This window comes from Erpetoichthys calabaricus, chromosome 8 (genome assembly GCF_900747795.2).
Source record: "Erpetoichthys calabaricus chromosome 8, fErpCal1.3, whole genome shotgun sequence".
Taxonomy (NCBI): Eukaryota; Metazoa; Chordata; class Cladistia; order Polypteriformes; family Polypteridae; genus Erpetoichthys; species Erpetoichthys calabaricus.
The window spans coordinates 151212026-151224094 of NC_041401.2; the positions used below are offsets into that span (position 1 = coordinate 151212026).

Here is a 12069-nt window from a genome sequence, read left to right on the forward strand (position 1 = left end):
TGTCTCTGTACAAAGAGGGTAGGCATCCCTGGCATCTGTTGTTGGTTCACGTGCCATCAAGTGTATGTTGGTGGCACATTGCAAGTTCCTTTCTAGGGTTACAACTCTCAGCTCTCTCACCTTCTCTCTGTTCTTATACTCATACATACAACCCTTCTGGGACACATTTTCAAGGTTTAGTGGTCTATGAAAGCTCCTTTAACCCTTGTTGGCCGATGGTGCCTACACAGGCTTTGGGAATTTTGAGAGTTTTCCTTGGAGACATCATTAAATAGCAGGGATGATGTTGATTTGCTACTCCATGCACTAAGCAAGAAATTATATAAAGATTAGTTTGAATGTTTAGAAAACTGAAAACAAAGGAAATCCATTATTACGCAGGGATTATACCACTCCAAATGCATTGTGAATGCCAAATGCTATTTATAACTGGAACGATTAATATTTACTTTACCTTATATAATGAAATAAAGAAAGAGGTCTGTGTCCCATTTACAGCTTGGGAAATTCAGGTAACAAAGTTATTTTGAATAATCCACTGAGAGCTACTGTCATAATTTGCATCACACAAAATCATGTAAAGGGCTGCAGGTCTCAAAATATCCTTTGCTAGATGAGTATACATCTGGGGTCAGATTTACAAAACTTGAGTACACACAAAAAGAGGACTGAAATAAGCATAACATTTCCGTACAAACGCTGGGATTTATGAAAGAAAACTTGAAGGGAGAATGTGCATAAATTTATGGCAACTCATGAATAAGCAACATTTCGGAAAAACTGAGAAATGACGACACCCTTCTTCAAGTGGGGAAATGCAGGAAAACCAACTAAATGATGACTCGTGCAAAATAATTCATATCACCAAGCCATTATTAGAATGTACATTGATGTGACAAACATATTATACCTTAAAAATGATAATTATCATGTGGGGGTTTTATTTTAGTTCACTTTTAAGAGGGTCAGTGCTGTGTGTTTGCAGTGACTATTCTTTTTTAGTTTTTCATCAGTTTATATGGGCTACCTGTTGTCACTTTTCGGGGAACTGGCCAACAGGTAAAGAATATCTTCTCCAGGCTTCAGTCCGTCATGCCCATTATGCTGGAAGCCATTAACTAACTACCTAAGTGCTAAATCCAGTTTTCATATGATGTGGGTGTTCATACATAAATCGTAACATTTTTTTGCCAAAATAAAAGGCAGTGTGCAGCATTGTCCGGTTCTCCTAACATATTTGGAGGAATTTGTATATTTTCTCCTGTTTTCCTCACTGGAGTTTACACTCTGTGTGTTCCTGTTTCCTTGCTGTGTCCAATGACATGCAGGTTAGGTGAATTGGTGTTGTTAAATTTACCTATTGTCAAAGTGTGTGTGTGTGTGTATTAATCATGCGATTTGCTGGCATCTTGTCCAGGTGTTGTTCCTGCCTTGTGTCCAGATACCCTGTCCTGCTTAAGTGGGTTAAAAACTGCATGGAAGGAAATAATACAAAGAAAAGAATTAGCTTGCACATCACAACCTATTTTACTCTGTTTTGGACACATAGTCACCACTTAAACGGTCTGGTGGAAATAATATACTGTACATTATTTCTCTGTCCTTAAATGAAGAAAATAAGTTCCATTATGTATTATAAATTCCTAAACTAACTCAGACAGTGCCTGGTGTGTTTACTTCACAATATATATATGAAGAACTTGAGTATACTGTAATGCAATGCAAAAAAAATATCACTACAAAGACAGCAGCAGCGCATTTTCTACATACAATACCTACTGCGTACACCCTACATTCCTCCACGCTGCGGGTTTGCAGATGTGTTGCATTGTCTTGTTTTTTGACTAATCAACTGAAGGTTATTTATAAATGTCAAGCAGAAAAGACATAACCGCTAACACCTAGTAGCCGCCTCCCAACAAACTCTCTGTTTCTTCCCTTTTCACAATGACAAATTGGCTCTGTTGAAGACATCTTGGGTACTCCAAGGCTACTGCCACAGTATCCATAAAATGTCTTTAGTGAGTGCAAAATCACCCGCATGTTCAATACAGAGAACCTTTAGGGCAAGTATTACGGGACTTCAAGAGCCTGGTTGAATTAAAGGGTATCATTTACACTCCACTGGTTTAATTTTAATAATGTGTTAGTGTTGGGTTTGTGAGGTGGTGATCAAAGACACAAACTGGAGTCAATGGTTGTTATTTTGGGTAGGCTTTCTATATTATAGCCACACCCTTGCTATCTAAACATATTGATTCTAAGTTCCAGTCCTTCCTGTTCCTTTCCTCCCACTTTTCCTCATAACCAGTTGTTACACATAAAATTTTTCTGTAAAAGTAAAAATTTCTGAAACTCTACAACACTGATTTCTTCAAAACTTTTAAAGAACATAGAAATATAATCAACCTATAAACTTATAAGTATAATTTACTTAAATAAACTAAGCAATCTATAACTATAATGCATTTCCTCATAAAAATCTTATCATCTCAATGTAAATCCTAGTATTCTAAATGTTCAGAGAGCTGTCATAATTTGAATTTAATATATTCTGTGTTGGAATCTTTGTCCATGGCTACTGTCATTGTCATCTTAAAAGTTAATTTAAGAAATTTTTAGCAATTAACGACAAGGCCAAGGAGCATATGCTTTATGAAGGATTTAACATGATACTTGATGGGGTTTGAAAAGCACCCTTAAATTAACAATCTCTCTTACGATGGGGTTTACAATGTTCTTAGCATTACAGAGCTTTTGGGAAATGAAACCCATAACTCTTAGTCTAAAATTTGTAAAAAATAAATAAATAAATAAATAAATAAATAAATAAATAAATAAGTGTTTTCTGTAGTCTATAAATTCATATCACGCACACTCAGAAATTTGTTATGAATCTGCAATTTTGGACATTGTGGAAGTCCATGATTCTTACCTTCATACAGGTGGCCCAATGATGCCTAACATCCTTTTGTAAAATGGTAGTGAACAACAAAAAGTATACTGTACTATTAAAAATGGTGGTGCAAATGATAACAAAATGGCTGAGTAGGAAAAATTAAACATAACATTAAAAATAAATTTACACCTTCAAAATGATGCTAAAAAACATAATTCATAATGAAATTCAGCTTGTCCTTAACACCCTCAGAAACTAAGAGATAAAGCAGAAAAATAAAAAATCACACATAAAATAAAAATCTAGTGTAATCAATTTTGTTGTTTTAAGAGTTAAGAGAGATTTGTGTAAAATGAGATTTAGATTGTATAATGGGCTGTAGATGCTTTTCAAATTTTTTTTGTGCTGAAAACTATGACAAGCACATTTCCTGCAATCAGAGCAAATAATATCAAAAGTATCACATCCTATATTACACAAAGGTCAGTATGCTCATATAAGCTAATGTGGTTTAGAGGTCATACAGCCTTTTTTGATACCCAGGATATGACTTTGTCTGCAGTGAAGTCCACAGGATGATTTTTAAATTTGCCTGATCACAAAAAAAGAGTCTGGCCTGAAAACATTTAGGATATGGCTGTAAACCTGAGACATCACATACAGCTAAAAGAAGAGCTTAGGAAATTCACAGAGCAACTAGGCCAGTGTTCACACTCATGTCCATGATTACTTTACCACCACACCAAAACTAGCCCATTTCATTGCACATATTTATACTTCCACACTGACTCATATCAGCTAAATTTAGGATATTAAATAATCTTAATCTGTTAGTTTAGGGGATGCACCCAGTGAAGATCCACGCAGAGATGATGTCAGGTGGCCTGTGACTGGACTGGGTTTCAGACCACAGTGTTAACATGCTGACACTCCTCCACACTACCAAGATGACGGGATGAAGTTTGAGTTGGCATAGTACACTTGTAATCTTTGTATTGTAATTATTATGTAATGACACAGAGATCGGAAATTCTCTTGAAATTCTCCCCCACTCACCCACTCCACAATCTGTAATCCCTCTTATAACATGCATAAAATATAAATGCATACATATTTAAATATTTTGATAAAGTGACAATGATGAAATCTAAATTTAATGGGAGAGAAGGTTCATTATTCAAAACTGGAGGCACATCTGTCCCTCACTAACTACAGCAACAGTCACAAACAAACCAGCACAAACTAAACACCATTATCCCTTGGACAAATGGCATTCATAAGCAGAAACAGAGATAAGTTGCTAAAGTGGTTCAGAGAAACAAAAAGGAAGCAGAGGAGGGAGAATTCAAATTCTGTTCACGAGCCACTGAAGATTAGAATTAAATCTCCCTTCCCTCTGTCACCTTTTAAATTGGCTCCAAAAATGTATATAAATATAGATTTTTTTCCTTCAACAGCTTTTTGTGTCTTTTGTATTGTGGCTGACTCTGCTGTGATGGTGATCAGCTCTTCTCTCCACACCTACGAAGGAGTCACCATGACTTTTAGCATTTTCTTCTCAATGTTTATTCACAAATAATTTATGATAAGTGTGAATTATTGTGTGTTGCACTGTTTTTGTTTTGAATCATATTATTATGTGTTTATTAAATATTGTGCTGTTGTATAATTATGAATGAACCCCTTTTGTAGCTCAGTAATGTGTCCTGTTCAACATATGCATCAAGTAACTCTTTATTTCTCTTTCCAGCTAATGGTCAGTGGTCAGAGTGGTCACCATGGTCTCCTTGCTCTTCTCTATGCTCTGGCATTAAAAAGAGAATTAGGAACTGTGATAACCCACCTCCCTCTGCAGGTGGTGAGCATTGTAGGGGGACGACAGAGGAAACATCTGCCTGCAGAAGTGAACAATGCTCAAGTAACTTGCAAAGTTTTGTTTATAAATAAAACATAAAACCACCAAGCACATGGCAGGATTAAAACTGCTCAGTCTTTGTTGATCTGTAGAGGCTCTTGGCTTAGCAGGGTTTTGGAAGATGACACACATCATTATCTACTTTTGTAGTTACTTGGAAGGAATGTTATTAAAATTTCTCCACTTGTATGCCAAAATGGGATTTCAATTCAGAAAATGGTGTGTTTATTAACTTAAATATATAAGGGAAAGATAAATAAATTAACAAAACAGAACACTACACCTCTAAAGTCAGTTGGTGTTTACTAATATCCTTCTGGGCCCTGCCTGCAGGTTGACGTTACTTCCACAATTTACTACTGTACTATATCCATACCTTAAAACTAAACCTCTTCCTTGTCTTTTTCTGTGCCTTTCTTCATCAATTTCACCTTCTGACCCTTAACTTTGTGAGCAACTGGTATTGGACCAATGTTAAACTGTTTCCCAGCATTTATTTAAAGTCAAGTCTAAGGTGCTCTATACGGCTCCATAGGGGCCAGTGGTTCTGGCAGATTTTAACCACTGAGCCCAAAGACATGTTATTATGAGCTAGGTATACAAAGCAATGTTTTGTTGTTGTCTTCCTCCTCCACCTTATTTAAAAGGTCCCTTTATCAAAGGATGCCTACACAAAGGAGTCAATGCACTTACAATATGTTGGGAGTGTTTGGCAAAAAATATGGAATTAATAGATAGGTTAGGGGAAAGTTTTTAGCCCAGTGGTTACAGCGTCACATCTCACAGAGACTCTCTTCTGATTCGTTCAAGGTCACTGCTTAGATTTTGCTCATTCTCCCCATGTCTGTCAAGCACCAGTTTTCTTTTCATATTGGCATTTTTGGGTAAATGGCATCTGTAAACTGCCCTAGTGAAACTGGGTGTGGAAGCAAGTGGGTCATGTAATGCTGAAGTGTTTAATCCAAGGCTCATGCTTACTATAGACAAAATATAATATTAGAGAAACCGAACCTGAATGAACACACAATAGTTTTTTAATCTTCTTTATTCAAAGAACATAGTTATCCAACATTTTTTGCATTGCTATTTAAGAATTTTAGCCCACTCTTTGCAGAACTTCTTTAATTTAGACACATTAGTAGGTTTGTGAATGTGAATGGCTTGTTTCAGGTCCTGCCATGGCATCTGTATTAGGTTCAAGCCAGGACTATGACCAGGCCACTCCAAAACTTGAATTTTACTTCTTCTAAGCTGTTCAGTTGTAGACTGGCTTTTGTGTCTTGGGGTCCCACTGCATAATCCAGTTGCGCTTCAGCCTCAAGTCACAGACAGATTACCAGAATGTCCTTATGTAGAGTATCCAGTCAGGTGCAGAATTTCATGGTTCCTTCAATAATGGCAAGACTTATACAGTAGGCCCCATGGCAGCAAAGCATCACCATACCATCAAACTACCGCTTCCATGTTTTACTGCAAGTATGATGTTCTTACTCAGACTTGTGTTCAGACACAATGGGACCTTTGTCATCCAAACAGTTCAACTTCTGACTCGTCTGTCCATTCAACATTATTCCAAAAGGCTCAGTAGGTGCTTCTTTGCAAATATCTGGTGATCACTGATATTACTCAAGGGTAGCAGAGGTTTTCAACTCGCGACTCTCCCATGAATCCCATTTTCATCCAGTCTTATTGTGGAGTAATGAACATGGACCTTAGCTGAGCCTAGAGAGGTCTGTAGTTCTTCGAATGTTCTTTCGGGATCCTCAGTGACTTCTTGAGTGAGTTGTCGCTGTGGCCTTGGGGTAGTTTTGGCAGATTGACTTTTCAAATATTCTTCAATCAGAGATAATCTTTCACACTGTGGTGCAGCGGAGTCCCAGAACCTTAGAAATGGCTTTGTAACCCATTCCCAATTGGTAAGTTTCAAAAAAAATTTTTATTCCCCTTTTCTGGAATTTCCTGTGATTGGGGGCACAGTGTTCTTCTGAAAACCTTGTAGTGACTACTTCACTCTCAGGGTAAGGGCCAATTTATGGTGAGGTTTAGATTCAGTCAACCTGAGCCTAATTCACTGGTCTACAAAAAATATTTTTTGTTTGCTTCTGGGAACTTCAGAGCATCTCAATATTAAGTTTTTTACACTGATTTCATATATGAAATCGGAATTAAGCTAGCACGTCAGGTTTTGAAATACATCATTGACATTTTGACACTTTTTTTTTCTGTTTATTAATTTTTATTGTAATCATTCCATACAAATAGATCAATTTATAACCAAACAAAATTGAAGACAAATCAAACCCCACCCCTGAGAAGGACAGCTAAGCCATAGGAGAATTGCTTAGTGCTTTTTAATAAGACAACAATAAATAAAAGAAAGGAGAAATAAATATATAGGTAAATAAAAGATGGAGAAGGGAATTAAATGCGGTAATAGTTATTTCTCTTATTCTAAAATAATATTGATTAAATCCTGCCAGGTTTTGAAAAAATTTTGTACAGATCCTCTAACTGAGAATTTGATTTTATCCAATTTCAAATAATATAGAACATCGGTTTCCCACTGACTTATCAGAGGAGGGTTAGGATTTTTCCAATTTAACAAAATAAGTCTGCGTGCCAAAAATGTAGTGAATGCAATCACCTTTTGCTAGTCCTTCTCCACTTCCAAGTCTGACTGGAAGAACACCGAACACAGCTGTTAGTGGGTTAGGAGGGATTGTGACGCCAAGGCTGTTTGAAAGGCACTTAAAAATTATTGTCCAAAATGATGTTAGTTTGGTGCAGGCCCAGAACATGTGACCCAGTGAGGCAGGAGCTTGGTTGCAGCGTTCGCAGGTTGGATCTTGCCCTGGAAACATTTTGGACAGTTTTAAGCGAGACAGATGAGCTCGATATATAATTTTTAGTTGAATAATTCTATGCTTTGCGCATATGGAGCTCGAGTGAATTCTCTGCTTTGCTACCTTCCACTCCTTTTCTGATATATTGATTAAGAGATCTTCTTCCCAATGTCCTCTTGGATCTTTGAAAGGTAGGGACTCTAATAGGATTTTATATAATGCGGAAATGATGTTTAATTCCTTGAAATTGAGCAGTATTTTTTCCAGCATTGTAGAGGGTGTGAGATGGGGGAAATCGGGCAATTTCTGTTTAACAAAATTTCTAATTTGAAGATAGTGAAAGAAATGTGTAGCTGGGAGGTTGAATTTTGAACGTAATTGTTCAAAAGATGCAAATATGTTGTCTATATAAAGATCTCTGAGCATTTTAATCCCAAAACTTTTCCAGGTATTAAAAACTGGATATGTTTGCGAGGGTTGAAAGAGGTGGTTCTCTTGCAGAGGTGCCACGGATAAAAGATTTTCCATCTTAAAATGCTTTCTAAGTTGGTTCCATATTCTGAGTGAGTAAAGCACAATTTGGTTATTAGTATATTTGCGATAACTTGCATTTATTGGAGAGCAGAGCAGGGAGTATAAAGAAGTACTACAGGATTTTACTTCTATTGCGGACCAAGCCTGTGTATGTTCATATATTTGTGTCCAGGTTTTTATGGCTTGTATGTTTGCTGCCCAGTAATAAAACTGAAAATTAGGCAAAGCCATGCCACCTTCTGCCTGAGGTCTTTGTAAGGTCACTCTTCGGATACGTGGGTGTTTTGAGTTCCAAATGAATTAGGTTATTGTTGAATCTGTTTAAAAAATGATTTATTGATATATATTGGAATGTTTTGAAATCAAAAAGAAGTTTAGGAAGGATATTCATCTTAACTATGTTAATTCTTCCGGCTAGAGTGAGATGAAGGGTTGACCATCTATGCAAGTCTTGTTTAATTTTTTCCATACAGATGGCAACATTTTGTCGATAAAGAGCTTTATGTTTACTTGTGATATTACCCCTAGGTATTTAAACTGATCTGCTATGGTAAGAGGTAGGGTGTCCAATCTAATATTATATGCTTGTGAATTCACTGGAAAGAGTATACTTTTATTCAGATTAATTTTAAGACCAGATATCTTTTGAAATTCTGTTAGTGCTATTAAAACTGCAGGCACAGTGTTTTCTGGGTCTGATATATATATAAAACCATATCATCTGCATATAGAGAAATGTTCTGTTACAGTCCTTCTCTGACAATCCCCTTTATCTGATAAGAATTTCGGCAGTGAACTGCCAGTGGTTCAATGGCGATTGCAAACAGCAGTGGCGACAAGGGACATCCTTGTCTGTTTTGACACTTTTGAATATCAATATAATATATCAACACGATATCTGGAGTTTGGACTATGTCCCGCCAAAATTGTTTTGATGTGTTTATTCTGAAAACAAACCAGAAGACGATACCAGAGAAACATTAAAGCATATTTATGTCAATTTACCTCAATATAAAAGTGAGGTCAGTGTGCCCAAAAGTGTTCGAGGCACTCGCTTTTACACTTGTACTGCACATCCGTCTCTCTTTCCAAGAACCAACAGTAGTCACCCATCATGCTCGAAGTGAATTTTCCCGATATCAGTTTTCCATCACCTTTATATCTTGATGAAATCTTTCCCCATGTTCATCTCTGACATCGCTTAGATTTGGTGGAAAAAAGTCGAGATGAGAATGTAAAAAATGCATCTTCAGTGACATTCTGTCTCCCGTAAGCTAATATACTTTCAGCATATTCTCCACAAGCGCAGCATAATTCTCTGCTCTGTGACTGTCAAGAAAATTCTGGACAACCTGCACAAATGAGGGTGCTGATTCAGTTGGCTTCAGTTTCCTTTTGAACTCATTGTCAAGCATCAGTTCACATATTTTAGGGCCAACAAAAACACCTTCCTTAATTTTGGCTTCACTTTTCTCGAGACCAAACTTATTTCTTAAATGCTGAAACGCATCGCCTTTACTGTCCAGTCACCCTAGTTGTCCAAGACCTGGGACATCAAAACTAAAAAAATGGGACGTCCTGCTGGACGAAAATGGTTTTCAGATTTGAATTGCAAGTGAAATTTGTTAAAGTACAGGTGAAAGAATCCCAGTAGCAAAATGCTTGTTGACCAGTGAGCAACAAACTTTAGTCAGCTGTTTGAGTGAGTAACTTATCTTTTCACAAAGGCAATACAGGTGTTGGATAACTTTTACTTAAATATGTTAAGTATAAATTAATAAATGTTTTATCTAATATTCTATTTTGTCTATATATATGAATCTATTCATTGTGTGAGATTTACAACAATAGGATATCAAGAACTTTTTAATAGTTGGACAAAAACCTTATTATTTAATTACATTTAAGAATGATAGAGAAACTTGCAAAGTAATAAAAACTACAGGAACATAACACACTGTGCATGTCGAGAGGAGAAGCATAAAATGTTAAAGCAGTTTGTGAAAATATATACCTTGAATAAGTTCTTGAAAATTAGCTACCAGGGAGAAGTATGGATGAGCACAGGAAATTGCTGTTTGTGCGCTGCTTCTGCATGTTGACTAACGCACACTGGGCTACCTGGCCTGTCGCTCATTGTAAAGATGGCACATGCTTCTGCTCTTGGTACAGTGACATCTCTTGTAATCTGATGACATAGAATAACACATAGCTTGGTTTTTTCAGGTCTTGAAGGATGTGCTCTTCGTGTTGAATGTTTTTTTCCTATAATTGTGCTATACAACAAGTACTGCCCAGATCACCTTTTATCGTTTAATTTTTGTTCTACTGTATAAGTGACTTGCTAAATATGCCTTTAACACAGCAATGTTCTTTCAGTTGATGGAAGCTGGTCCCAGTGGAGTTCGTGGTCTCAGTGCCCTCTGACCTGTGGCCTTGCAGTTGTAAGCCGCACAAGAAGCTGCAGCAACCCAACTCCACAGAATGGTGGAAAAGTCTGCCTAGGTCACAACTATGAGGAAGCAGCATGTGGATTACCAGTAAGTTAGCACTTAAATAGAACGGTCACTAGGATAGAGCTCTGGGGCTTTGGCAGCTTAACTCAATGATGTGACCTAATAACAAACACTTTCTGGAACATTCTGACATGTCTCATGTGGAGGACAGGGGCACTCACTCCAATAGTGGCCCCAGACTCAGCAAGAGGCTCAGGAGACCAAAGCACCCAGAAATGATCTGTTTTACTTTTTCTACAAATACACACAAACTAGTTGTAGTCGATGAAAGCACACAGAGTCAAAGAAATTAATGGAAAAATGGTGGTCCATTTCCTTGTCTCACTTACAGTTCCTTCTCCCTTGACTGGTTGCAGCACTTTCCTCCTGACTCCAAACCTGCTTGAGGTTTGCTGGAAGCTACTTTTAAACACCACTCATAGATCATTTTCAGGTTCATCCTTGTAAATAATTCCAGGGTCATGTTTTCCTTCTGGCAGCTTTGGTACCATCTGCTTAGGGTTTGCTCTGGTAGCTTCATGATTTTTTTCTTCCTATATGCTGTTCAGCAGAAACCTACTGGTATTCAGGAGGCGCTCCTGTCTGTTATTACTTCTGTACTTCTGAATTGAATACTTCCTGGCCACTCTGAGCTTCCTCCTGGTGAGTCCTCCTTTCATCTCTCTGGAGCTCTCCAGACTTTCTCTTAACGTCAGCACACTCCGTTGCCTGCATTTTCAATTCCTACCCAGCCACCCACTCTGCTAACTGACAAAGACACTGATGTCAAATAGTTGTACTTCTGTTTATTTATGGTTCTTACTTTCTGTTCCCTGTCATATGTTTAGTAAAAGTCCTGTTTTTTACCCCTTGCAGAAAGTCTACTGTGACTATGTTATGAAGCCGGAAAAGAGAAAAACCTAAATCGAGCTGACACCTCATACGAAATACCTCAAGTACCATCTCCCTTAATGTCTCCTTTTACTGATGGCTGACCTTCTGTCACACTTGATTCTCCAATCTTCTTTAAAATTGAGCCATTGCAATGGGTTCATTATTCCTCAAGTAGACTGGATCTACCAGGAGGCACCACGTTAAAGAATCAAGACTGTGGGCAGGGAGTATGAACATTATAAAGGGAGAAAAATGGAGTGGAAGGATGGCATACTGTGGTTCCTCCTGAGCGAGTCAGAAGTATCAAGTGAGGTGCAGGGCGCGGGCGCCTTGTAGAGCACAGCAGACAACATTTGTGTCTGTGATAAGCACTTTGAGTGAGGGCTGGAATACTTCACCGAAAGGAATGGGGATCTCAACCAAGGAAATAGTACAGTTCCCTTCAGTACTAGTTTCTGGTTTCTAATTCTTACTATATATGGTCCCAAG

General features: G+C 37.6%; 1 protein-coding gene across 1 annotated transcript in view; it reads left to right on the forward strand.

Moving 5' to 3' along the window:
• LOC114656172 (uncharacterized) overlaps nucleotides 1-11829 on the forward strand; it is a 73080-nt gene extending 61251 nt beyond the window's left edge. Inside the window, exons 12-14 of the mRNA XM_028807610.2 lie at nucleotides 4650-4817; nucleotides 10571-10731; nucleotides 11563-11829. Coding sequence (XP_028663443.2) covers nucleotides 4650-4817; nucleotides 10571-10731; nucleotides 11563-11610 — 377 coding nt within the window. The 3' untranslated portion in view covers nucleotides 11611-11829. The remainder of the gene's footprint in view (nucleotides 1-4649; nucleotides 4818-10570; nucleotides 10732-11562) is intronic.
• Nucleotides 11830-12069: the final 240 nt, after the last annotated feature.